Here is a 27,472-nt window from a genome sequence, read left to right as displayed (position 1 = left end):
TTGCGGTAGGTCGCCACATAGTTCACACAGATGCTCTCGTACATTGCCGCTGGCAGTGGGACTAGAGGGCGATTGTGTGGGCCCGCAGTGTTCGACCCTCGCGGAGCACGCGATGGGGGGCGTCGCCCACGGCCGCGTGCTGCAACACTGTTCTCGTTTCACTTCTAACTTGAGTGATCAGTTCGTTAAAACTACGACTCTATTTCGCTTTATTTGGTTGAGCCACATAGCTGCAACGGCTCACAACCCTCCAAATGCAACTGGAGACATGATTGCGATTTTTGGAGAGTGTCAGGGTGTTCACATCTATGCCGCTGCATTTCACGCTAGACGTTTTCCCAACAGACGACAACCAAGTAACGTCACTATTCGCGATCTCTCGGATGGAGACAGTTAAATCGTTTACGTCACAGTTGTGAATATGAGGAAAATGATATTCGCATAGTAGCCGCAATGGTCCACCTGTATCCTCACATTAGTTCACTGCAAATGCAAACGGAACTAGGATTATCGAAGCCAGTGATTCTCCGAATGCACCGTATGACACTGACCCAAGAACTAACGCTTCGGAAGGTCGAAGAATGCCTTGCATTTTGTCACATCAACAAGAGATGTTCACGTCAGTAATGTTTCCATACGAAGCCACATTTACAAATATTGGTAAATTAAACAGGCAAAACTGTCATTACTGGTTGGATGTCCATCCACAATTTTAGAGACCGTTGATAGGGTTTCCATTAAAAAAAATACTTTAAACTCCAAATCACCTTGAAATTCACGTTCAAACTCACAGCAATTATTAGCAGTAATGACCATCTTTGCCACTTGCAACTTCTATGTAAAACATTTTACTGTATCGCCTCTCTATCCCGAGTTATTCCCCATTAGGGATTAAAGCGGCCCACCCTGTATATTCAGTCTGAAATCTTACGGTGTCTCCATGTCTCTTCCATGTATACATAATTCTTAAACCAAGTGGTAGCGATGATTAAATTGTACTCTATGCAAAATTCTACTAGGCGGATTCCTCTTTCATTCCTTTCCCCCGTTTCATATTCAGCTACATTTTTTTTCTTATTTTCCTTTTCCTACTAACGAATTCCAGTCCCCATAACAAAATTTCATATCGCTTAACAATCTGAATAATTTCTTTCATCTCATCAAATATTTCTTAAATCTCTTATCTTCTGCAGAGCTAGTTGGCATACAAACTTGTACTACTGTGGTGGGTGTGACTTCGTGTCTATCTTGGCTACGATAATGCAGTCATTACTCTGCTTTCGAATGTCAGATACCTTAATCGGGCAGGTAGGTTACAAAATTTAAAAATGGTAATGGATAGGTTAAAGTTAGATATAGTAGGAGTCGGTGGCAGAAGGAACAAGACTTCTGGTCAGGAGAATACAGGCTTATAAATACAAAATCGAATAGGAGCAATGCAGGAGTAGCTTTAATAATGAGTAAGAAAGTAGGAACAGGGATAAGCTGCTATGAACAGCACAGTGAATTCATTATTGCAGCCATGGTAGACACGATGCCTACGCGCACCACGGTAGTATAGGTTTATATGCCAGCTAGCTCCACAGATGATGAAGACATTGAAGAAATATATGATGACATAAAAGGAATTATTCAGATAGTTAAGGGAGACGAAAATTTAATAGGAAATGGAATTCGATACTAGGAAAAGGAAGAGAAGGATAAATAGTAGATGAATACGGACTGGGAGAAAGGAATGAAGGAGGACACTCCTGGTGGAACTTCGCACGGACTACAATTTAATCATAACTAACACTTGGTTTAAGAATCATTAAAAAAGCTTGTTTACCCGGAAGACACCTGGAGGCATTGGAAGGTTTCAGATTGATTGTATAATGTTATAACAGAGAGTTCGGAACCAGGTGGACTCTGACCACAATTTATTGGTCATGAACTAAAACTGAAGAAACTGTAAAGGTGGGAATTTAAGGAGATGAAACTTGGATAAACTGAAAATACCAGAGGTTGTTGTGAGTTTCAGATGGAGCATTAGAGCACGATTGCCAAGAACAGGGGAAAGGGATGTAGTAGAAGAAGAATGGGTACCTCTGAGGGAGGAAATAGTGAAGGCAGCAGAGAATCAGGTAGGTAAAGGGCTAAGTAGAAATCTGTGGATAACACAAGCGATATTGACTTTGATTGATGAAAGGAGAAAATATAAAAATGCAGCAAATGAAGCAGATGAAATGGAGTACAAACATCTAAAAAATGAGACTGACAATAGTGCAAAATGCGTAAGTAGGAATGGCTAGAGGAAATTTTAAGAATTTACAAGCTTATATCTTCAGGGGAAAGACAGATACCGCCTACAGGAAAATTAAATAGGCCTTTGAGAAAAGAGAACCACCTGAATGAATATCAAGAGCCCAGATAGAAAACTGGTCCTAAGTAAAGAAGGCAAAACTGAAAGGTGGAACGAGCATATAGATGGTCTATACGAGGTGATGCACCTGAGGGCAATATTGTAGGACTCGAAAAGGACGTTGATGAAAATGAGATGGGGTGCTATGATGCCGCGAGAAGAATTTGACAGAGCCATGAAGAACTTAAGTCGAAACAAACCCCCGGGAGTAGACATCATTCTGTTAGAATTGCTGATAGCTTGGGGAGAGTCAGACACAACAAAATTCTTCCATCTGGGGAGCAAGATATATGAGACAGGCGAAATACTCTCAGACTGCGAGAAGAATACAATAATTCTAATTCAAAAGAAAACAAGTGCTGATGAATGTGAAAATTTGGGAACTGCCAGTTTAATAATTCAAGGTTGAAAAATACTAAAACGAATTCTTTACAGAAGAATGGAAAAACTGTTAGACGATCAGTTTAAAATCCGGAGAAATATATGAACACGCGAGGTAATACTGATTCTACGATTTCTCATAGAAGATAGGTTAAGCAAACGAAAACCTACGTTTGTAGCACTTGTCGACTTAGAGAAAGCTTTTGACAATGTTGACTGTAATATTGTCTTTGAAATTCTGAGAGTAGCAGGGGATAAATATAGGGAACGAAAGGCTATTTACAACTTTTACAGAAACCAGATGGCAGTTATAAGGGTCGAGGGGCATGAAAGGGAAGCGGTGGTTGAGAGGGAGTCATTCAGGGTTGTAGCCTATCCCCGATGTTATTCAGTCTGTCCATTGAGCAAGCAGTAAAGGAAACAAAAGAAAATTTGAAGTAGGAATTAAAGTTCAGTGAAAAGAAATAAAACCTTTGAGGTTTGCTGATGACATTGTAATTCCGTCAGAGACAGCAAAGGACATGGAAGAGCAGTTGAACGGAATGGACAGTGTCTTGAAAGTAGCATATAAGATGAACATGAACAAAAGCAAAACGAGAATAATGGAATGTAATCGAATTAAATCAGGTGATACTGAGGGAATTAGATTAGGAAATGAGACACTAAAAGTAGCAGATGAGTTTTGCTACTTGGGCAACAAAATAACTGATGATGGGCGAAGTAGAGCGGATATAATATGTAAACTGGAAATGATAAGAAAAGCGTTTGTGAAGAAGAGAAATTTGTTAAGTGTCAGGAAGTCTTTTCTGAAAGTGTTTGTGGAAAGTGTAGCCACGTATGGAAATGAAACATAGACGATAAAAAGTATAGACAAAAAGCGAATAGAAGATTCTGAGATGTGGTACCTTATGAGGAGGTACTGAATAAAACTGGGAGAAAAAAAATTTGTGGCACAACCTGACTAGAAGAAGGGATCGAGTGGTAGAACACATTCTGAGACATCAAGGGATCACCAATTGGTCCCGGCGGAGGTTCGAGTCCTCCCTCGGGCATGGGTGTGTGTGTTTGTCCTTAGGGTAATTTAGGTTAAGTAGTGTGTAAGCTTAGGGACTGATGACCTTAGCAGTTAAGTCCCATAAGATTTCACACACATCTGAACATCATCATCTGATCACCAGTTTAGCACTGAAGGGAAGCGTGAGGGGTGGGGGTGGGAGGAGGATAAAAATCGTAGAGGGAGACAAAGAAATGAATACAGTAAACAGATTCAGGAGGATGTAGGTTGCAGTAGTTACTCGGAATGAAGAGGCTAGCAGAGGGCAGATTATCAGGGAGAGTTGCATCAAACCCGTCTTCAGACTGAAGACCACAACAACAACAACGATCCAAAGTATCTTTCCAGCATACCCGTTTTCTTATTCATTATTAAACCTACTCTTGCATTACCTCTCTTGATTTTGTAATTATAATCCCGTATTTACCTGACCAGAAGTCTTGTTCCTCCTGCCACCGAACTTAACTAATTCCCACTATCTCTTAACTTCTATCTATGCATTTCCATTTTTGAATTTCCTAAGCTACGTGTCCGATGAAGGGATCTAACATTCCATGCTCCAATCCGCAGAGCGCGGTTTGTTTCTCCTGTAAATTAAGTAATACAAATGAATAAATTGGATATTCACATTATTGTAATTCAGGTAATCTAAATTAACATTGCAATACACAACCTTTTATTCAGTCCGTTCACTAAGAAGGCTACGACGGAAGACAATACAAGATAGTAACAAGACACACTAGAATTTGTCCTAAAAACGAACTCAGAGCAAAAATAAACTATAGAACATACCCCTTAGCTCGGGAAGCTGTGACGATAATAATAAATTGTGGGATTACACAGCCCCCTTGAAGAGCGTTGGCACAATTTTTCACCATGAATTTGACAACGCTGTTCAAAAATTCATTACATAATGTCTATTCAGTCCTTATGTTCCTGAACTCACTTAACGCTTGTACATTTTATCACATGCACAAACCAATATGGATACTGATTTCTTTTTCATGGGTAGAAATTGTTCATACACATAGGAAAATGTTTTCTTTCTTTAAAAAGGATGGTTTTTCATTTCTTTTTACATTACAGTATAAAATTATATTACTTTAACTGACCTAGCCTGTTTTATTACTGATCGGTGAACATGTAGACCACATGCCCAGGGCAGTCAGGTGACAGGCGCTAAAAGAGGCTGGCGGATAGTTCCGCTCAAGCGACTGGGACTTTGGAGATGAGTTTCTTGTCCGTAATTTTCCTGGGATGTCATGACTCGATAAGGACGTCATTTAGGCAGTCATCAAACCTTCCACGTAGGTCAGGATCATGAAACAGTGGTACGACAAAATCAGTAATGCTTTTGCACAACTCAAGACGGTTGTGCTGAAATAAACGTTTTAAAACACGAAGGATACAATATTTCTATTTTTAAAACAACAGTAAAATAAATATGTGCACATAATGTATATTTTGAAAAGTCCTAAGCGATTTTAAGAGATTCTGCAACATTCAAGGATATTGGCTCAGTTTTTTTAGCAAGACCGTTTTGGTTGCTGATACAAGGCCAGATCAATCAATCATCCAGACTTTGGTCGGGCACTGGCCTTTCAATACACACCCCTCTGTTGTGGTTGCACCTACAGTATAAGAATTCGTTTATTTTATGTAAAGCAGGCGATTTCGGATGAGATTTACGTAGTATTGTTTCTCCAGATAAATATTTCTGAACATGACTTAACCTTTTGCGGATGTTTCTTTTATAATTCTGTCATGATCAATGAGTGATATCATGATCAATGAGTGATACTTTTGCTTTCCGTACCTTTTTTTTCCAGCGCGGGTTCTTCTTTAGGCAGATGTGGCAAAGGGTTTATTCATTCGTTGGTTTCCTTACGGTCATTAAGTAGTTCTGCAGTTGTGTGTGGTGTTGTGTAAATAGCTAAATTATTTACAATATCTTAAAACGGTTGAATAAATTCTATCCATCATGTGCGTTGTGTACTAACAAAAGTTCTCATAAACTGAATTCTCTGAAAATGCAGTCAGCTGGGTTACTCTGAGGGTGGGACCGTGATATCGAAATGTGCTTGACACTATTGTCTTACGTGTTTGAGAATCCTCGTAATAATAGTGGGCGCTGCTGTCGATCTTTTAGCATATATCTCGACATATTTTGAGAAGAGGTCATACACAACTATTAAACAACAGCTTGATATATTTTGATGAAAGATCGTACAGATCTATTAAACACTCAAAACCACCGTGGCGAGAGGGCACTGGCCCGCTGACATCAAGAGACACAACTTGTGGTGGTTGTGTAGCTAAGATAGGGAGATTGTAATTCTGTGTAGCATCACTTATTAGTAGGCTTTTCTTTTTGGTACTGTAGAAAAAGTCTGTAATAACTGTTCATACCGTCACAAATTTGGAAACGGCAGCATAATGACTCCAAACACAATGGGTACGACAAACTAAGGTTTCTTCCTAAGTATCAGGAATGAACCCACACCAGTTGTCACCAGAAACACTACGTCTGTGGAATAAATCTTTGTTTTGAGTTTTGTAGTGCTCTAAAATTTTCTCAAATGAGCTTTGTGTAAGATTTTATTTTAAGCCCCATCGGATCTGTGTCTTTAAATGTAGCCATGTTGTTACACATATCTAAATAGCGTTGTTTGTGACATGTGTCTTTCAAAAAATGGTTCAAATGGCTCTGAGCACTATGGGACTCAACTGCTGAGGTCATTAGTCCCCTAGAACTTAGAACTAGTTAAACCGAACTAACCTAAGGACATCACAAACATCCATGCCCGAGGCAGGATTCGAACCTGCGACCGTAGCGGTCTTGCGGTTCCAGACTGCAGCGCCTTTAACCGCACGGCCACTTCGGCCGGCTGTGTCTTTCAATGACAAAATTCTGTCAGTTATTTGTCCTGTTAAATCCCAAAGATCAGTCAACCCTTGCGGTAGACGCGACAAAACCGTCAGCTATAAAATTGTTCTTACATTTTACCCTCATTATCTCGAAAACATATTCCTGTAAAAAAGCTTCGACCTCATAATCCTAGGATGCAGTAGCCTACAAGTTAACAGAAAGCTCAGAGTGTGGTGGTCAGAAAATACCTAAATTTTTCCATAAATTTAGTAGCTAAACTTCTTAAACGCCCTTATTATGGCCAGAGCTTCTACTCAGCAACATAATATCCACGTTTACATTCTGAAAGTGTGATACTAGCAAAAATAATCATATTAACTTCAGTCTTTCCGTCCTTTTCAGGTATTTGAAATAGACGTGCACCAATTCCCGAAAAGGATGCGTCTTTAGCAACGCAAAAATCTACATTCTCGTCAGGATGACATAGAATTTCAGAATTTACTAAAACATTCTTTATTGCACCAAAATCTGCTTGACATTTTTCTGACCAGTACCATGTGTCATTCTTTTTTAAGAGTCTCATCAATGCTGTACTATTAAGTAACTGTCCGGCAAATAAACGAAGAAAAATACAAACGAAGGCCAAGAAAAGCTTTCAACTGTCATTTTTTGTTTGGACCTGGACAATTTTTCAATGTACTTATCTAATCACGATCAAGTGTTATTCCTACGGGAGATATGACATGACTAAAAAGTTTATTTCCTCACGACCAAAAATTTATTTCTGCAAGTTAACTGCGACTCCAGCCTCTGAAAATTTACGTAATGTTCGGCCAAAAAAGTCAAGGTTTTCTTCCCAAGTAGCAGTTGAAGTCAAGATGTCATCAACATATAGTTTTACTTTATCTAGGAGATATGGTCCGAGAATTGCATCCAGTGGAATAATAAATGCACCAGAACTTACGTTAAGTCCAAACGGTAAAACACAAAACTGATAACTTCTGCCAGCATAGACAAAAGCTGTGTATTTCCTTGACCCAAATGAAAATAAGACCTGCCAATAGAAATAATGGAGATATAGGTTAGTCAAACAGAATACTGCATGAACTTTTTGTAATTGCTCTTCTAGATCTTCTGGTTGCGTTCAGATTGGTACAATTATTTTATTAATAGCACAGGCATCCAGTACGAGGCATGCTTGGCCATTAGATTTATTTCCTGATAATAATGGACTACAGTACGGTATATGTGATGATTCAATTACTTTCCATTGAAGTGTTCTCGATCGATGGCCCCTCTTTTCGTCCACAGAATGGAGTAAGGTTATGGCAAAATGGTTAGTGTGTTATTTCCATGGAGCAAAAATACATATTTATTATGCCAGATTTGTTCTCAAAAACACGGAAGCGCTTCAAAAGTATGTTCCTTAAATCTAATTCCTGTTGAGTACCTTATCTTGTATATTTTCATTTTCGCCATAGTGAAACAATTTTCAGATACATTCATCGCCTCTAAAATTTTTACTTTAATTCCCTGGTAGTATTTACCTTATTCCACTGGGGTTTATATTAAATCTACTTCGCCGGCCGCTGTGGCCGAGCGGTTCTAGGCGCTTCAGTCCGGCACCGCGCTGCTGCTACGGTCGCAGGTTCGGATCCTGCCTCGGGCAGGGATGTGTGTGATGTTCTTACGTTAGTTAGGTTTAAGTAGTTCTAAGCCTAGGGGACTGATGGCCTCAGATGTTAAGTCACGTAGTGCTTGGAGCCATTTGGATTTAAATCTACGTCAATATCCTTTCCCCCGATGTGTAAGTAGCTCTACCCATAGAAAAGTCTAATTTTAAATCCTTTTCTTGGAAAAATTCCATGCCGAGCAAGCAATCAACGCCAAGATGAACGAGCGTAAGGTCACTCCATTTTCAACGAAAATTTTTTCTTGTATCTGCCAATTGACAGGTTGCGATTTTGTACCTAGAGCTCTAACAATACGACAATTTTGTACCGGGTAGGTTGGCACTTTGTCTGCCTCCTTACTCTCTTTTTAAACAAGTTTTGGGGTAAAACATAAATAGATGCGCCCGTGTCTAAAACTGTTTTTGTGGGAATATTTCCTACTATGGCTTGTATTGCGGATGCACTAAAACTCGTGTTTGTTTAGTCTGCAGAGGCTGATACATAGTGAACTCATCTCTGACATCATTACAATCATTATACCTTAAGAGACGGACGTGATTGTCTTGATTGCCCCCACCCAGTGATACGACCCTCATCGGAGGACTGAATGAGATTTAAAGGAATTTGTGACAGCTTGGTTACTAGAACTGTAATTCGCCACTGTAACTTGGCCCCGCCATTTTAGCGTAAAGACCTGGGATTGCTTGCGCTGAGCGCTGAATTAAACTTTCTTCAAGTAAAACGAGAGAAAGCGATTGTGCAGTCGTTAATTCATATGGTAGACGAGCTGGCGATAACTTATTAGAATTTGTGTCGTTGTCGTATGCTGTGTGATTTCGTGCAGTAGGACTGGCGTAATAATCACATTCTTAACTGACTGTTGGAGGGTACTTTGGATCACGCCCCTGGCCGCAGGCGGTTCCTGTTATAGGATCTTGATTTTGGCGATTACTTGATCACCCCATTCTGGCAGATCTTTATTTAAAGTAACTTTTATTTGTTGTGATTCGGATTTTTACCAATTTGCCAGCATTGTCTCGTTCGGACATAGTGGTTGTGACCGTTTCATCTACGACCCGCTCTAGTTCTGAATTTAATTTATCATTAATTTCTACATCTTTGTGTATAGCTCACTGCAAAAACTCAGTATTTGCTGGAGTATCGTACTGTACTGACAATCTGTTGAAATTACCAGCCGATTTCTCTATGTTACTAGATTCTTTTTTCAAATCATTATGCTGTCGTTGCCCTTATTTGGATAGGCTTTGTAATTCTTTGGAGTGGTTTTGTAATTCTTTGGTCGGTTCTCAAGTTGGGCGGTTGTGTCGTCCCACATTGCCTTAAACTCTTGCAGCAATAAAGCAATGAGATCAGCTGGTTGAGCCTATATGTACGTTCGTTTCACGTGAAATATCGCCCATCGGAACTTTTACTACACGTAAAACATTATCATCAGATTGATGAATGGCAGTACGTGAAATATCATGTAAGTGAGCGTCATTTTCATACAGTGAATTATCTATCATAATACCTGTATCAGTTTCAGAACGCGATTCCACACCGGGTGAACGAAACTTGTGCACTATCAACTTACACCTCAGCAAATTCATTCTGTTCAACGTTCATATCTACGTTACTGTCTTCCTCTATAGTCATATTAGAAATATTGCCTATTTTCACAATAACATTAACGTAAATTAAAAAGTATTTTAAATAATTACGATTTGAAAAAAAGGGAACAAAATTTGCTAAGGAATTCTGGCAGGACAATGAAAAACAGCACACGCCGTTAAGGATAAAATGTTCTGGAATTAGATATCTTGTACTTACATTCACAATGGCAAAATTTAACAAAGAAAATTTCTTATTGAATGACTTGGACATAAATTTCAGTATTACACGTTTTACGGAGCACAAGAAAATAAAATTAAGCGCTGCAGATTTCCCTTATCTCAAACTGTGTAAAATGTACATATAGACATGAAAGAAATAGAAGGTCTAAATTAGTTCACACATATTTTCAACTTAATTCTTCTTTGATATTCGAAAAATGTGACAACGATGATCTTCTTTTCTTTGCCACTTCTCTGTCACACCTGCCATCCGGAGACGATTTGTAGATCTTCTAGCACTCTGTATCCAAAAACAAAATAAAATGAAATAACAGTTAGACATCTGCATAAAAGAACAGTAGTTTAAAAGAAATTTTCGAATCCTATACATCATATTACATACTAATTGATATATCATCACATCCCAGATGCAAAGCAGCTGTTGTGTACTATAATCGGCCCAGTGTTCGGTGCATCTTCCTTGGTGTTGGAATTATTGAGAAAGTCACTGGTTCGCTGTTAAAACTACCGATAACACTCGTACAAAGGCGATCGCCGCATTCGCGCGCTGTCAGGAAACAACTTATGACAGTGTGGGGCGCACAGAACAACACGAACCTGCAGCGCCTAAATGGGAAGTGCGCTGGCTGTAAGTGTATTAGTGCACCACTCACATTAGCCACTGCGTCACCTTTCTTCCTCCGCTCGTCTTTGTTGAACAGCCATACGAGTAGTCCGGATGATAGGAATTGAGTCAAGCGTGAGGAATCTGTGGAGACTGGGGCCAGAGTGTGGACGCGATTAATCAATGAGCAAAGACGATAATATTTAAGCAAGTCCTATCCTACTCTTGCAAGTAAGTTAAATTCATGTCAAAAGTTATTTTTGCAAGTTTCTATAAAGTCAGTGTTCATTAATGCTGGCAATCAAAGATCCTTTGCCTATGTTAACTTAGGTTCGATTTCATGAAAAAATGACGAGGCTGCGCTGTGCAGTATAGCTATCGAAAACAATTAAAGTTCTCACAGTTCCAACTTTGAATTTACTCCTATCCACTGAAGCTCTCTATCTCACTTAAAAAATTATCAGTTTTTTTAGTAATAAAAATTTTCCATTTCATGAAGGTAATTACTTTCAAATAAGATAGAAGGTACATCTGAAATTAAAGATTTGAATACTTCCACATTATACATTTCCACAATTAAAAGTTACAAGCCTTCACACGAGCTAACACAAAACAGAAAACGTTAGATAAGATGAGCGGAGATAATATGACTGAATGACAAAAGAGAGAGAGAGATTATTATATCGACTATTTATATATTCATACAAAACAGAAGTTGGCGTAACTATAACTTCTTACGCCTAGAAGTTCTTAGAACATTACTTATTCCTTTCAAATGGTTATTCTTAAATAATTCACAATCATACAAAAACATTATGGCCGTATAAGAGTGGCTTCAGACTGCACAGTTGTGTTGACATACAAGGTCGGAGTCTCCCATAAGAAACAACCGACACGTAAACTTAACGATGTTCGGTCAGCAGCAGGAAGTGGAAATACTGTGAGCACTCTCATTCGGTTGAGTGGTAAATGTGACGGGCGGGAATGGAGAGTCCCTCCCCTTGTGGCGGCCCTTATTTCCCCCAAATCGGCCAGGAAGTCCACCCCGAATGTATGGTTCTCTTGCCACCCCATACTCGGGGCGGAGTAGTCCGGCAGAAACTAGAGGATGGACAAACTTGTTTAGACATGTCTGTGTGCTAGCGCAGCCTTTCTTTTCGATTTACAGGCGCCAACTAAACTCTTCTGGTTGATTCACTGCACTGCGTTATCACACAATACAGAATTTCAATAAGTACGTTTTACATAGTTACAATGGAGGTAAGTCCCTAACTTGGCTCCCCAAGTCGGATCTCCTCATCACTTTTTGTTCAGAATTTAATTCTTCGATGTCCTTTCTTTGCTCTGCACTTTCGTTGAAAAACTTATTTTCTAAAATTATGACTCTATTGTCGACTATGCCTGCTCTGGAATTCATACCTTTCGTACCTTCTACTAACTGATTTGTTTAACTCGGGGATTTCTGTTTCCAAAAGGTCTTTCTTGGATTTATAATCTGCTCCAAATGATCACTATTCGTTTTCAGGGTTGATTCTAACCCCCTTACCCCCCCCCCCCCCCCCCGCCCAATTCTTGATTCCATATTTTCTTAATGTGGGACCTAATTGTCCCCCTACTGGTTTTCATCTCACTTTTTGAAAGGTCACTGATAGCTTTCATAACTGACTCTATGTTATCAGTATTGGTTTTCATCTCTAACTCTGACCCTCCTATTCTGTCATTTTTGTTTTTCATAAACGACTCTAAATGATCATTGTTTGCTTTTATTAATGACTCTAACGCTCCCTTTCGTCCTAACACTGATCTCATGAAGTCACACAGTTTCTTAACATTGAATACAGATTTAAGTATTTTGGAAGTCTTTTGTGAAGGCACTTGTCTGAAGTGTAGAATGGACGATAAACAGTTACAAGAAAGAACAGAAGCTTTTGAAATATGCTGCTACAGAAGAATGCTGAAGATTAGATGAGTAGATCGCGCAACTAAAGAGGAGGTACTGAACAGAATTGGGGAGACAAGAAATCTGTGGCACAACTTGGCTAAATGAAGGAATCGTTTGACAGGACAGATTTTGAAAAATCAAGGGATCACAAATTTAGTATTGAAGGGAAGGGTGGGTGGTAGGGGGTAAAGGTCGTACACAGGCAGCCGAAGGCAAGTACCGCCGCGGCCTAAGAACTGAGCATCTATCATACGATCGATAAGAAAACCCATAAAAATTCCGTTTATGTAAAGTTAAGAAAGTACTAAATCTCATATACAAAATGTCGAATTCAGTCTGTCATCCCTTTTTTTTTAGAATAGAGAGTCATAAATTAATTAAATGTAAATTACTTAAATGTGATAAGTATATACCTCCGATCGTTGCTATCTTTTTATTTTTTTCCTCAGCAATTATTATTAGTGTTAAGTAGGTCGTGTGCGGCTCAAAAACACTCGTCCTCTTCCGATGTGGCCCAGGTAAGCTAGAAGATTGGACGTTGCTGTCGCAGAGGTAGGCCAAGCGGTGAATACGGTGAGCGGATTCGGAAGGATGGTCACCCCATTCTGGCAGATCTTTATTTAAAGTAACTTTTATTTGTTGTGATTCGGATTTTTACCAATTTGCCAGCATTGTCTCGTTCGGACATAGTGGTTGTGACCGTTTCATCTACGACCCGCTCTAGTTCTGAATTTAATTTATCATTAATTTCTACATCTTTGTGTATAGCTCACTGCAAAAACTCAGTATTTGCTGGAGTATCGTACTGTACTGACAATCTGTTGAAATTACCAGCCGATTTCTCTATGTTACTAGATTCTTTTTTCAAATCATTATGCTGTCGTTGCCCTTATTTGGATAGGCTTTGTAATTCTTTGGAGTGGTTTTGTAATTCTTTGGTCGGTTCTCAAGTTGGGCGGTTGTGTCGTCCCACATTGCCTTAAACTCTTGCAGCAATAAAGCAATGAGATCAGCTGGTTGAGCCTATATGTACGTTCGTTTCACGTGAAATATCGCCCATCGGAACTTTTACTACACGTAAAACATTATCATCAGATTGATGAATGGCAGTACGTGAAATATCATGTAAGTGAGCGTCATTTTCATACAGTGAATTATCTATCATAATACCTGTATCAGTTTCAGAACGCGATTCCACACCGGGTGAACGAAACTTGTGCACTATCAACTTACACCTCAGCAAATTCATTCTGTTCAACGTTCATATCTACGTTACTGTCTTCCTCTATAGTCATATTAGAAATATTGCCTATTTTCACAATAACATTAACGTAAATTAAAAAGGGAACAAAATTTGCTAAGGAATTCTGGCAGGACAATGAAAAACAGCACACGCCGTTAAGGATAAAATGTTCTGGAATTAGATATCTTGTACTTACATTCACAATGGCAAAATTTAACAAAGAAAATTTCTTATTGAATGACTTGGACATAAATTTCAGTATTACACGTTTTACGGAGCACAAGAAAATAAAATTAAGCGCTGCAGATTTCCCTTATCTCAAACTGTGTAAAATGTACATATAGACATGAAAGAAATAGAAGGTCTAAATTAGTTCACACATATTTTCAACTTAATTCTTCTTTGATATTCGAAAAATGTGACAACGATGATCTTCTTTTCTTTGCCACTTCTCTGTCACACCTGCCATCCGGAGACGATTTGTAGATCTTCTAGCACTCTGTATCCAAAAACAAAATAAAATGAAATAACAGTTAGACATCTGCGTAAAAGAACAGTAGTTTAAAAGAAATTTTCGAATCCTATACATCATATTACATACTAATTGATATATCATCACATCCCAGATGCAAAGCAGCTGTTGTGTACTATAATCGGCCCAGTGTTCGGTGCATCTTCCTTGGTGTTGGAATTATTGAGAAAGTCACTGGTTCGCTGTTAAAACTACCGATAACACTCGTACAAAGGCGATCGCCGCATTCGCGCGCTGTCAGGAAACAACTTATGACAGTGTGGGGCGCACAGAACAACACGAACCTGCAGCGCCTAAATGGGAAGTGCGCTGGCTGTAAGTGTATTAGTGCACCACTCACATTAGCCACTGCGTCACCTTTCTTCCTCCGCTCGTCTTTGTTGAACAGCCATACGAGTAGTCCGGATGATAGGAATTGAGTCAAGCGTGAGGAATCTGTGGAGACTGGGGCCAGAGTGTGGACGCGATTAATCAATGAGCAAAGACGATAATATTTAAGCAAGTCCTATCCTACTCTTGCAAGTAAGTTAAATTCATGTCAAAAGTTATTTTTGCAAGTTTCTATAAAGTCAGTGTTCATTAATGCTGGCAATCAAAGATCCTTTGCCTATGTTAACTTAGGTTCGATTTCATGAAAAAATGACGAGGCTGCGCTGTGCAGTATAGCTATCGAAAACAATTAAAGTTCTCACAGTTCCAACTTTGAATTTACTCCTATCCACTGAAGCTCTCTATCTCACTTAAAAAATTATCAGTTTTTTTAGTAATAAAAATTTTCCATTTCACGAAGATAATTACTTTCAAATAAGATAGAAGGTACTTCTGAAATTAAAGATTTGAATACTTCCACATTATACATTTCCACAATTAAAAGTTACAAGCCTTCACACGAGCTAACACAAAACAGAAAACGTTAGATAAGATGAGCGGAGATAATATGACTGAATGACAAAAGAGAGAGAGAGATTATTATATCGACTATTTATATATTCATACAAAACAGAAGTTGGCGTAACTATAACTTCTTACGCCTAGAAGTTCTTAGAACATTACTTATTCCTTTCAAATGGTTATTCTTAAATAATTCACAATCATACAAAAACATTATGGCCGTATAAGAGTGGCTTCAGACTGCACAGTTGTGTTGACATACAAGGTCGGAGTCTCCCATAAGAAACAACCGACACGTAAACTTAACGATGTTCGGTCAGCAGCAGGAAGTGGAAATACTGTGAGCACTCTCATTCGGTTGAGTGGTAAATGTGACGGGCGGGAATGGAGAGTCCCTCCCCTTGTGGCGGCCCTTATTTCCCCCAAATCGGCCAGGAAGTCCACCCCGAATGTATGGTTCTCTTGCCACCCCATACTCGGGGCGGAGTAGTCCGGCAGAAACTAGAGGATGGACAAACTTGTTTAGACATGTCTGTGTGCTAGCGCAGCCTTTCTTTTCGATTTACAGGCGCCAACTAAACTCTTCTGGTTGATTCACTGCACTGCGTTATCACACAATACAGAATTTCAATAAGTACGTTTTACATAGTTACAATGAAGGTAAGTCCCTAACTTGGCTCCCCAAGTCGGATCTCCTCATCACTTTTTGTTCAGAATTTAATTCTTCGATGTCCTTTCTTTGCTCTGCACTTTCGTTGAAAAACTTATTTTCTAAAATTATGACTCTATTGTCGACTATGCCTGCTCTGGAATTCATACCTTTCGTACCTTCTACTAACTGATTTGTTTAACTCGGGGATTTCTGTTTCCAAAAGGTCTTTCTTGGATTTATAATCTGCTCCAAATGATCACTATTCGTTTTCAGGGTTGATTCTAACCCCCTTACCCCCCCCCCCCCCCCGCCCAATTCTTGATTCCATATTTTCTTAATGTGGGACCTAATTGTCCCCCTACTGGTTTTCATCTCACTTTTTGAAAGGTCACTGATAGCTTTCATAACTGACTCTATGTTATCAGTATTGGTTTTCATCTCTAACTCTGACCCTCCTATTCTGTCATTTTTGTTTTTCATAAACGACTCTAAATGATCATTGTTTGCTTTTATTAATGACTCTAACGCTCCCTTTCGTCCTAACACTGATCTCATGAAGTCACACAGTTTCTTAACATTGAATACAGATTTAAGTATTTTGGAAGTCTTTTGTGAAGGCACTTGTCTGAAGTGTAGAATGGACGATAAACAGTTACAAGAAAGAACAGAAGCTTTTGAAATATGCTGCTACAGAAGAATGCTGAAGATTAGATGAGTAGATCGCGCAACTAAAGAGGAGGTACTGAACAGAATTGGGGAGACAAGAAATCTGTGGCACAACTTGGCTAAATGAAGGAATCGTTTGACAGGACAGATTTTGAAAAATCAAGGGATCACAAATTTAGTATTGAAGGGAAGGGTGGGTGGTAGGGGGTAAAGGTCGTACACAGGCAGCCGAAGGCAAGTACCGCCGCGGCCTAAGAACTGAGCATCTATCATACGATCGATAAGAAAACCCATAAAAATTCTGTTTATGTAAAGTTAAGAAAGTACTAAATCTCATATACAAAATGTCGAATTCAGTCTGTCATCCCTTTTTTTTTAGAATAGAGAGTCATAAATTAATTAAATGTAAATTACTTAAATGTGATAAGTATATACCTCCGATCGTTGCTATCTTTTTATTTTTTTCCTCAGCAATTATTATTAGTGTTAAGTAGGTCGTGTGCGGCTCAAAAACACTCGTCCTCTTCCGATGTGGCCCAGGTAAGCTAGAAGATTGGACGTTGCTGTCGCAGAGGTAGGCCAAGCGGTGAATACGGTGAGCGGATTCGGAAGGATGTAGGCTGCAGTAGTTACTTACAGATCAAGAGGCTTTCACAGGATAGAGTACCATGGAGAGCTGCATCAAAGCAATCTTCGAACTTAAAACGACGACAACAACAACAACAACAATAACCTGTTCGATCTGCTAAAAGTCTAATGTTACTCATAATATTGTCCGGCAGGTCATTCATACACAACATGAACAACAAGGTCCCCTACCTTGACTATACTTCTCCTTCTGTCGATGACTCTCCGTTTACTCCGCGTCCTCGCTAGCAAGAAATCTTCAGTCCTATCAGATATTTCTCTCGATACCATATAACATATACTCTCCATACCATAACCAGTCGTAAAAGCACAGGTGTGATGCTGAGTCAAATGCTTTTCGGAAGTCAAGGAATATCTCAACCGTTGGAGGGATGCGTAGACATTTGAAGAAAAGGGAAGGTGGTAGGTGATGTCGGAGGAGCTTGTGAAGACATTGCTAATATTCAAAGTTAGTTTTTTTTTCCTTTTCTTCTTTTCTTTTGTTTCCTTTTTCTCTGTTCGTATGTACTTGATTCTCTAGAATATTATTTAGGTTTTTGTTCTGTAATATGAAATGTTACTGTCTTTTGTTTGATTTATATTGCTACATGATTCTCCTCTTAACTGAGTATGCAAAAATTGCAATACATGGTTCATTTTTCTTTGTAATGCATATATGTAATGCGCTGCAATATGCAGCACTATTGTATGAACTGTGATGCGAGAGGGTATCGATAGTGGCAGTCGGACAGTGAAATCAGTGGGAAGGTGTGCAGTGTCGTGGCGTGCGTGCGGTTTATCTTGTATACTCGTGCTGGACTTGATCACACGAAAATTCATGGTCGCCTTGTTATTTTTCGGTCACGACTTACCTAAATTTCAGTGTGGAGGTAGTGAAACAATATGTTACACTGCTTGAGTGCAGCGAGTTTCATAGAGTGCTACAAACAGCAGTGACAATGCTTTCGCGAATAGACTTTGATAGTCTTTGTGAGAACTGAACTGTTTACAGCTAAACGAACTGCACAATTAATAGACCTCGGAGCTACTACCTCGTGTGCTCGTTAATAAGCTGCCGCTCGCGCTGAAGCATGAACTGTCGCCGTGGAGACTTGCAAACTGGTTTCGCCAGAACTGTAAATTCGCGATCGTGATTGCTACAGGTGTACGCACTGTAATATCAAGATCAGCGGGTGTTTCAAAAACTGTATACGAAACGCTAAAAACAGAAACATGTGTATATGGAACGTTGTAATCGCGCATATACAAAACTAGATCTACGCAACAACAATTACTTCCGACCAGCCTGTTACCACAGAAACGTAGAGGAGGATAACAGTATTGCATGGTGAAGCCTACACCAATCAAGAGGATTTAGACATAGCAGTTTCGTGACTAATGGAGTCATAATCATTGCGTTGCTAGCACCAACAAGCTGCCGTTGACGTAACGATGCATCGTCTAGAAAAAGACAAGCTGCAACGTCAAGCGCTCTATACGTGTAAATACTCAAAGAATTCTGTGTAGTAATTTCTTGTTCTCTTGTGACAAAATTTTCGTCGTACATGCTTTCTTTGGAAATAAATGTAATTTCAATTAAGTCTGTTACACTTTTGTGTTGACACTGTTGACACCACAAACAATAGTTCTCGCTATTTTCTACCTCCACCTTTCTTCTTTATCTTATTGTAGCTGTCACTGCATGTGGTTTTGCGTGTTCTTTTGGAAGGTGTGTTTCCGTATATGTGCGTAGAGTTTTCATCGGGTACATTTACATGTTTGTTTTAGTGTGTTGTCACACGTAAATTGTGGCGTCCGCCATTAGATTCCGGTCGCCGACAAATCATAGCAAAGCTGCGCGGTCTCTATTGGTTAGACGCACACTATCGGGGTAATGTTTGATTTTGACAGCTGTCAACGACGTAAATTTTTTTACATTCAATAAGAAGTCATATTACGAGGTTCTCATTGCGAAATTCGAGTCTATTTAGTTCTTAGAACTATAACTGAACAAAATTATAGTTGTTTTCTTAATGATTCACGTTATTGGCGGGAATTTCGTGTATGCGTTCTTTTGATGTTTGTTGCCAAACTCTAATACGGTTACTTTCGTCAAGTTTGAAAGTACAACGGGTACTTTTGGATTTAAATAATCGATGTAGGTTAATTCTTACAAAGAAGAAAACAGCAACCAGCCACTGTTAATACTGCTAGCCGGCCGGTGTGGCCAAGCGGTTAAAGGCGCTACAGTCGCAGGTTCGAATCCTGCCTCGGGCATGGATGTGTGTGATGTCCTTAGGTTAGTTAGGTTTAAGTAGTTCTAAGTTCTAGGGGACTGATGACCTTAGAAGTTAAGTCCCATAGTGCTCAGAGCCATTAAGCCAATACTGCTATTTATTTAGGTAAATAGCGCCGTTACCAGTTTCGAACTGGCAAGTTCATCATCAGACGGCTGTTCATATGATTTTCAAGATCGTCCGTTTTCGATTTTTTTATCCCACGAAAATTATCGACGTAAGTACCATAACCACTTAACTTCACATATTTATTTACGCTGTATTTCATCGTTTGGAGGTTAGTTATTTTCACATAGGGGGCTTCTAACACTGTTTTCTACCGTAGGGCAACAACACACCAAAAATACTTCGCCACAGTGGAATAATAAAAAGCAAAAACGGACGATAATGTAAAGTGTATCTTGAAACTCATGTGAACAGCCGTCTGATGATGAACTTGGCAGTTCGAAACCGGTAACGGCGCTAGTTACCTAAATAAATACCAATATTAATAGTGGCTGGTTGCATTTTTCTTCTTTGTAAGAATTAACCTACATTAATTGTACACAGCCACGGTCTCACCATGTCAGTTTTAGACAAAATAGCATTAAATAGTCGAAATTCACGTTCTCAGTTATGCAAAGTAGATCTCTGTGAACCCTTTTCTTCACAACGCCTGTCCCGCTCCCACCCCATCCCCCGCACTAGACAGGTAGTGAGAACGGGCGTCGGAGATTTTCATGAATGGGCGAGGCGCCTCGCGACAGCGGCGCCCCTAGCGGCAGACAGTGGCACTGGCGTCGCGGCGATCGATGCTCCGGGCGCGGCCGTGCTTTGCGGGGGCGGTGGGTGGGGGTGGGGGTGTGACGCTCCGGCAGCAGCGGCGGCCGGGCAGTCCGGCTCTGACCGCCCCACGCGCCACACGCCGTGTGCCTTCCGCTTCGCCACGTCACAGCTGAGCGCGGCCCGCAGTGACAGCCGCGAGTTCACAACGTGGGAGACTCGGCCAGTGTCCGCTGCACAGTAGTCGCGATGCCGGGCACGCGCTAGACGCTAGAGTCCACCTGCGACCCTCCGCCTAAGGCCTAGGATACGACGCGACAACACAGGACAGGGGAGCAGAGGACGCCACTAGAGACTCGGCTCACACGGCCCAACATGCGCCTCTGCTGGGTTCTGGCCTGCTGCAGCCTCTGGGCGTGCGCCGTCGACGTGCGCGCCTTCACCGCCGAGCAGATGCTGGGTAAGTCCCCGCCCTCCATATGCTACGCCCCCGGACTATCACCTCCTGTCCACATTTACAAACTGAAAAAAAAAAAAAATAATAATAACTAGTGGAACTGTCATACGAGTTCGGCATGTTACTGCCGGTAATTCTCGTATTCCACACTCCAAATGTGCAGAAGGTTTATTCACTACCTTAACACCACGCAGGATAGAATCTGTCAGAATAATGTTAAACCAGAAATGTGTAATGAATCTTCGTTATAATTATAATCGGTGACAGCGTATTTAGGTGTTTATTTACAGCATGCAAAAATATGTAGAAGAAAGAATTCTAATAGACTGATATCTAGAGGAAATGTATCAGTGTTGTTCATATGTAGACAAAATAACATGGATGTGTCATGTCGATATTTTTTACATAAAATATAAATATTTCATTATTGTCTATGCACATAAGTTTCCAACACTGACGGCAGTACTGAACACGTTCATCGTGTTGTTCAGCGGACTAACGGAAAACAATAAGTGACGATTTGTCTTCAATCATATGCACAATCTGCATGAAATTTTCAACATCAGCAGCTTTGTTTACATGTCATTTCGAAAACGCTGTTAGTGCGTCAGATTTAGCTGTCATCAGCGAACGGTCGTGTTGCAATCACAGCTTCCCGGGTTCGATTCCCGGTGGGGTCAGGGATTTTCTCTGCCTCGTGATGGCTGGGTGTTGTGTGCTGTCATTAGGTTAGTTAGGTTTAAGTAGTTCTAAGTTCTAGGGGACTTATGACCACAGCAGTTGAGTCCCATAGTGCTCAGAGCCATTTGAACCAATCACAGCTGCGATCTGACCCCAATTGAGAGTGAAATAAGCCTATGTCAAAGTAACGAAATATCTCGCAAGGGCAAAAATAAAACTAAAGCAGTGTCGGTACTTTATGATTACACCGATAGCACTTATCCTAAGAGTCAGATTGTGACTGTCGGTGTTGTTCCTGTCGTTGTTACGTTGTTGTTGTTGTCGTTCGAAGTCCATTCTGGAACGAATGGCTCTGAGCACTATGGACTTAACATCTGAGGTCCTCAGTCCCCTAGAACTTAGAACTACTTAAACCTAACTAACCTAAGGACATCACACACATCTATGCCCGAGGCAGGATTCGAACCTGCGACCATAGCTGTCGCGCGGTTTCGTACTGAAGCGCCTAGAACTGCTCGGCCACCGCACCCGGCACCATTCTGGAGCAGTCTGTCCTGTACAAACTTCTTCAAATCCGCGTAACCGTTGTAACAGACATACATCTGAATCTGCTTATTATACTCATGTTCTACAATTTTTATCCCCGACTCTTCCCAACATTACCAAATTAAAAATTCTTTGGTGCCTCGAGATGTCTTCTATCAGCAGATCCCATGTTACAGATGAATTGTACCAGCTATTCTTTCTAGTTCACTACTTCCTCATTAGTTGTCGGCTTTACCATTGTAAAAAAGCTTCTTGTCTGAATTGTTTATTGTTAATCTTCCACTTCCATGCAAGGCTATAGTCAAGACATATACTTTCTTTCGGATAGGACTTCGCAGCACTAATATTTATATTCAGAGCTAACAAATTTAAATCTTTCAGAAAAGCTTTTCTTGTTGTTGCCAGTCTGCATTTTAGTTCCTCTTTACTTAGGTGCTCCTTACTGCCTTTGCCAAGACTCATCTCCAACATTCATTCTTTCACGTCTTAATCTGATTCCCTCAGCAACCCCTGATTTAATTTGACTACACATTGCGTTTCCTTTACTTTCATTTATCTTCTTCTTATGCACTACAGGTTGCATTCCATTCAACTTATCTTGCAAGTTCTTTTGCCGGCGATGACAGATTTACAATACCATTGGCAAACTTGAAAAGTTTGTTTCTTCTCTGCGAAGTTCAATTCATTTTCCGATTTTGTCCTCAGTTTCCTTTACAGCTTGCTCCAGATACAGATTTCAAAGAACATATTCACTCCATAACTTCAAAAACTTTTTTTTAAAATCTGTATACCCTGATGGACCAAAACAATATGGCCACTGTCCACCAATAGACTGAATGTTGCCTGGTGACGTCGTGGATATGTGACGCAGTAGGAAATATTTATAAATGGTGCAGGTACGAATGGAAAATCGTTCTAGTGACGATACAAGCCACAAATGGGTAATCACTCTGACACAAGCTATTCTGATCAAGGACAGAATGTTATGCCTGGACACCTGGGAACGAGCGTCTTGGAAACGGCGAAGCTGGTCGGCTGTTGCTGTGCTACTATCGTTAACATCTCCGGAAAGTCGCTGAAAGATGGTGAAACCACGAGTAGTCCTCATCACAGAACGTGAAGGCTGAAAAATTGGACGCTATGTAAAGTAGGATGGGCGGGGTTCTATGCTAGACCTGGCGGTATTACAACGCTGGTACAGACACAAGTCTTTCGGATCATACTCTTAAGGGCGCATTGTTGAACATGGGGCTGCGCAGCAGATGATCCCTTTGTATTCCCACGTTGACACGACAACACCATTTTCAATTGCTGTGGTCAAAGGATCCCCGACTTGATCGTGGGTCAATGCAAACCTGTCGCCTAGTCGCATGATTCACATTTCTTATGCCAGGTGGATGGTCGTGTTCATATATTTCACCCAAGTGAACGATTGCTCGAAACACGCACCACACCACAGACGCAGACCGATGGAGGCAGTTCTATGCTGTGGAAGTCGTTCATCTGGGCTTCCATGGGAGCTGTGGTAGTAATCGAAGGTACCAAACACTTAAAGACTGTGTGTACATTATTGTGAGTTACCTGCATTCTTTCATGCTTATGGTCTTCCCTGATGAGGATGGCATCTTTCAGCATGTTAACTGTCCATGTCACAAGGCTAAATGGCTCAAATGGCTCTGACCACTGTGGGACTTAACATCTGAGGTCATCAGTCCCCTAGAACTTAGAACTACTTAAACCTAACTAACCTAAGGACATCACACACATCCATTCCCGAGACAACAATCGAACCTGCGACCGTAACAGTCGCGCAATTCCGGACTGAAGCGCCAAGAACGCCTCGGCCACAGCGGCCGGCATGTGTCACAAGACCAGAATCGAGTTACAGTGGGATGAATCGCGTTTCTTACACCAGGCCGATTGTCATGTCCAAATACTCAACGTGAACGGTTGAACTACAGCACACATTCTGATGGGGGCAGTTTTATGCTATGGGGAACATTTGTCTGGGCTTCCATGGGACCAGTGCTAATAATGGAAGATACCATAACAAGTATTTACTATGTGAACATTATTGTGTTTTTTCCCTTCATTGAGATTCGATTCCCCCTGAAGGGGGTGGGCTGGCAGCAGCTTAGTATGCCGCTCTTCAGCCTACAGAATTTAAAAAAAAAAATAATTAAGATAATAAATAATAAAAGCAGGCGATAAAATCGGTGACTTAAATGGTAAAATGGCGGAAAATTGTGGAACTTAAAACATAAAACAAAGGGTTGGCGATGCTAATAAAATACACAGGAAGCAGACAGGTAAAATAATAAACAGACAGTCTGGTATCTGTTCGCAATAGATATAAAAAAACACTCCCAGCGACAGCATGATTTCTGTTCGCAACACTTTGGAAAAGACGCACAACACTGAACACTCATTTGAACACTGCACTAAAAAGTTGGCATAAATATGACACACCAGAGCCAAGGGCAGATGGGGGGAACCTGGACAGATGATGGGAAAGAAAAGTTGAAAGGAGAGGAAAAACGAAGTGGGGGGAATGCCGACGGAGGACGAGGACTCGGAAAGGGGGGGGGAGGGCTGGGCAGATGCGAGAGGGAGTGGGGAAAGGCAGAGGAGGGGAATGCAAAGGACATGGGGAGGGGAGAAGGGAGGCAGAGAGAGGGTAGGTGGGGAAAAAACAGGATGGAAGGGAGGGGGAAGAGGGAGCCTGGGGAAAGGACAGAGGAAAGGAGGGGAGGTGAGGATCAGAGTTGATAGGAGGGATAAATGGAGGGAGAGAGGGCATCAGCCGGGAGGGGAATTTGACAGAAGCCGCCCTGGGAAAGGAGATGAAGGGTGTAGAGATGGAGGGTAGGGGGGACACAACAGTGAAGGCGCAGCAGAGGGCGGGGGTTGGAGAGGAGAGGAGCAACCAGGGGATGAGGGGGATCAAGGCGGCGGGAGGTGTAGAGTATGCGGATATGTTCGAGGAATAGGAGCAGATGGGGAAAAGGAATCAGGTTATAGAGGATCTGCGTGGGGGCATTATTGTGGATCGCCTTGATGTCTTCCCCGAGGCAATGACATCTTTCAGCAGGTTAACTGTCCATATCACAAGACAGCATTGTGCTACAGTGGTCGAAGATTGATAGTGAACTCGCACAGTTGTTTAGCCGCCAGATACCCGAGATATGAACCCGTTGGAGCGTACCAAGGACGCTTTTGGGTGCCAGAGCGGCATCCAAAAACACTGCCCCGTGCAGAGACATCTGGTGTTAAACAGCTCTGGAAACCGACCAAGGACTTGTAGAGGTCACGCCACACACAGTCGATGCTCTACTGAGTTACATAGATGGCCCAACTTGCTGTTAAGGACGTGGTCATAATGTTTTAGCTCATCATTGTAAGTAAATGTCATAATGAAATGGACAAGTACATGAGAAAGCAAGTTTATTGTCAGGTGGGGTAGGTGCGATATGAAACGACGCGAGGACGGATTCTGGAGTGGAAAACGGCGAGACAGGCTTATCTGGGGCTTGAAGAGACGCACCAGCTGTTTGTAAAATGGTGGGTGGGTTGCGACACGTCGCCAGGCTAAAAACCGGTGATCACCCGGGGATGGGGAGCACACGAAGGAACGGCCCAACCAGCCTCGCGTTCCTAAAACATACTGTTTTCTGTCAAAACACGGAGTCAACGAATTACAACCCCGAATTTAAATTCTGCATGTGTTGTTTACTATAAAAAATAATTCCTAAATTAAAGACATACAGGCAAAATGGGTTGTCTCCCACGAAATCATCCGGGAAGATTAATTGCTTTGTCAAAGTCGCTGTTACAAAATGACACTTAAAGCTAAAGCAGCGTGGACGGAGATACCGGCCCCTGACTGACTGGCGCAAACATTCGTAGTATGAGCCAGTTTGGAGACGATATCTCTCGAAGAAGTTGCTTGGTTCTGGTCGATGGTCGATCGTGACGAATGTCCAACACTGGCAGGTAGATCTGAATTTAATGGTTCGTTGGTTCTTCCTGTCCAGAAACAATTCTTATCCTATCCATTTTAATGTGAATACTTAACTTAAGATAGTAATACTACGTCCTTAAAGAATACAGTTTCCTTACATGAACTCAATGATGTGACGTTGTGAGGCGCAACTGTTGTAATAATTTCTCACTTAACTTTATTTATTCTGGGGTGGAAACTCCTGGCGATCTTGGCGTGTTTATTAGTTCTGCTGGCGTTTTTGCACATGTGGAATGCAGAGTGTTAGTTAGGTGTATCCGTTGTGCGACTGGGTACAGATGTACAGATATGAGATCACGGGTGGTGGTCTTGAGCAGTGCAGCGCAACCACAGTTCAACAACAGCTCTGAAAGCCTCTAAGCCACAGTCAACTTATACTGTGACAACATATACAGAGTTCTGAGGTGCTGTGCCAGTAACGTCATAGCTTTTGCAGAGATACAGCACGCCACTGTCAGCCAGTCCGCCAAATAAGAGGTTGCGGAGTTTCGCATCAGCTCTGCAACTAGATCGTTCTCAATGGAATGAAGTAAGTCAGTTGTGTAAGTAGCTAGTGAATTGAGTCCGTCTATTGCAGGATCATAAAGCTTATTCTGAGCTCAAATATTAAGATATTCCTCAGGTAAAAGGCTTCTCCAAAGAAGTAGGAGAAGAAACCACTCGCATGAAACATCGATTCCTTTATCTTACAAATGGTAGATGCAGGACAGCAGTTACATCCCATCTTCGTAAATTTCTAAAATGCTTTCCACATTGTACACGAAGTATCCTAAAACCCAAGATACGGCCGTACTGAGTATCTTCAGAGATACGAGACGAGCCTGGTAATGATTATTTGGTCAATAGAATTCGGTACGTTATATTTGACGGCTAGCGTTCAACACAAACGAAAGTAACCTCGAATGTGGTTTAAGGAAGCATATTAGGAACTCTAATGTTCAACATACGGTACGTGAACGAGGTATCAGATAGGGTCAACAACATTATCAGAGGATCGTAAGGAACTGCAGGGAGTGGTGGACAAATATTTATTTGAATGAAATGAACGTCAGCTCTTTTTAAAAGCGTAAATAAAGAAAGAACAGAATAGTATTTAGTTAAGAAATTAGAGCTGAACAATAGGAGCACGCCACATTATATAATTATTCTGGAATAAGAGAAATGATGCGAAGTGGGAAGAAAACATGAAATCTTTTCAAACTTTACAGAACCTATTCTGCTTCTGTAAAGTTTGGAAAGTAGGAGACGAGGTACTGGCAGAAGTAAAGCTATGAGGACGGGGCGTGAGTCGTGCTTGTGTAGCTCAGTTGGTAGAGCACT

The 27,472-nt window shown here is 41.0% G+C and overlaps 1 protein-coding gene across 2 annotated transcripts in view; it reads left to right on the top strand.

The window, feature by feature from the left end:
* The window catches only part of LOC126481064 (neural proliferation differentiation and control protein 1), a 1,141,454-nt gene that overhangs the window by 227,294 nt on the left and 886,688 nt on the right, over positions 1-27,472 (top strand). Inside the window, exon 1 of one of the 2 annotated variants that reach the window (XM_050104547.1) lies at positions 20,571-20,907. The exons of the other annotated variant lie outside the window; for it this stretch is intronic. Within the exon in view, the coding sequence (XP_049960504.1) occupies positions 20,823-20,907 (85 nt within the window). The 5' untranslated portion in view covers positions 20,571-20,822. Of the gene's footprint in view, positions 1-20,570; positions 20,908-27,472 lie in introns of those variants that run through there. 2 annotated transcript variants of the gene reach the window in all.

The sequence above is a fragment of the Schistocerca serialis genome, chromosome 5, assembly GCF_023864345.2.
Source record: "Schistocerca serialis cubense isolate TAMUIC-IGC-003099 chromosome 5, iqSchSeri2.2, whole genome shotgun sequence".
NCBI lineage: Eukaryota > Metazoa > Arthropoda > Insecta > Orthoptera > Acrididae > Schistocerca > Schistocerca serialis.
The sequence above is the reverse complement of the archived record's forward strand: the minus strand, read 5'-3'. Positions and strand labels throughout refer to the sequence as shown.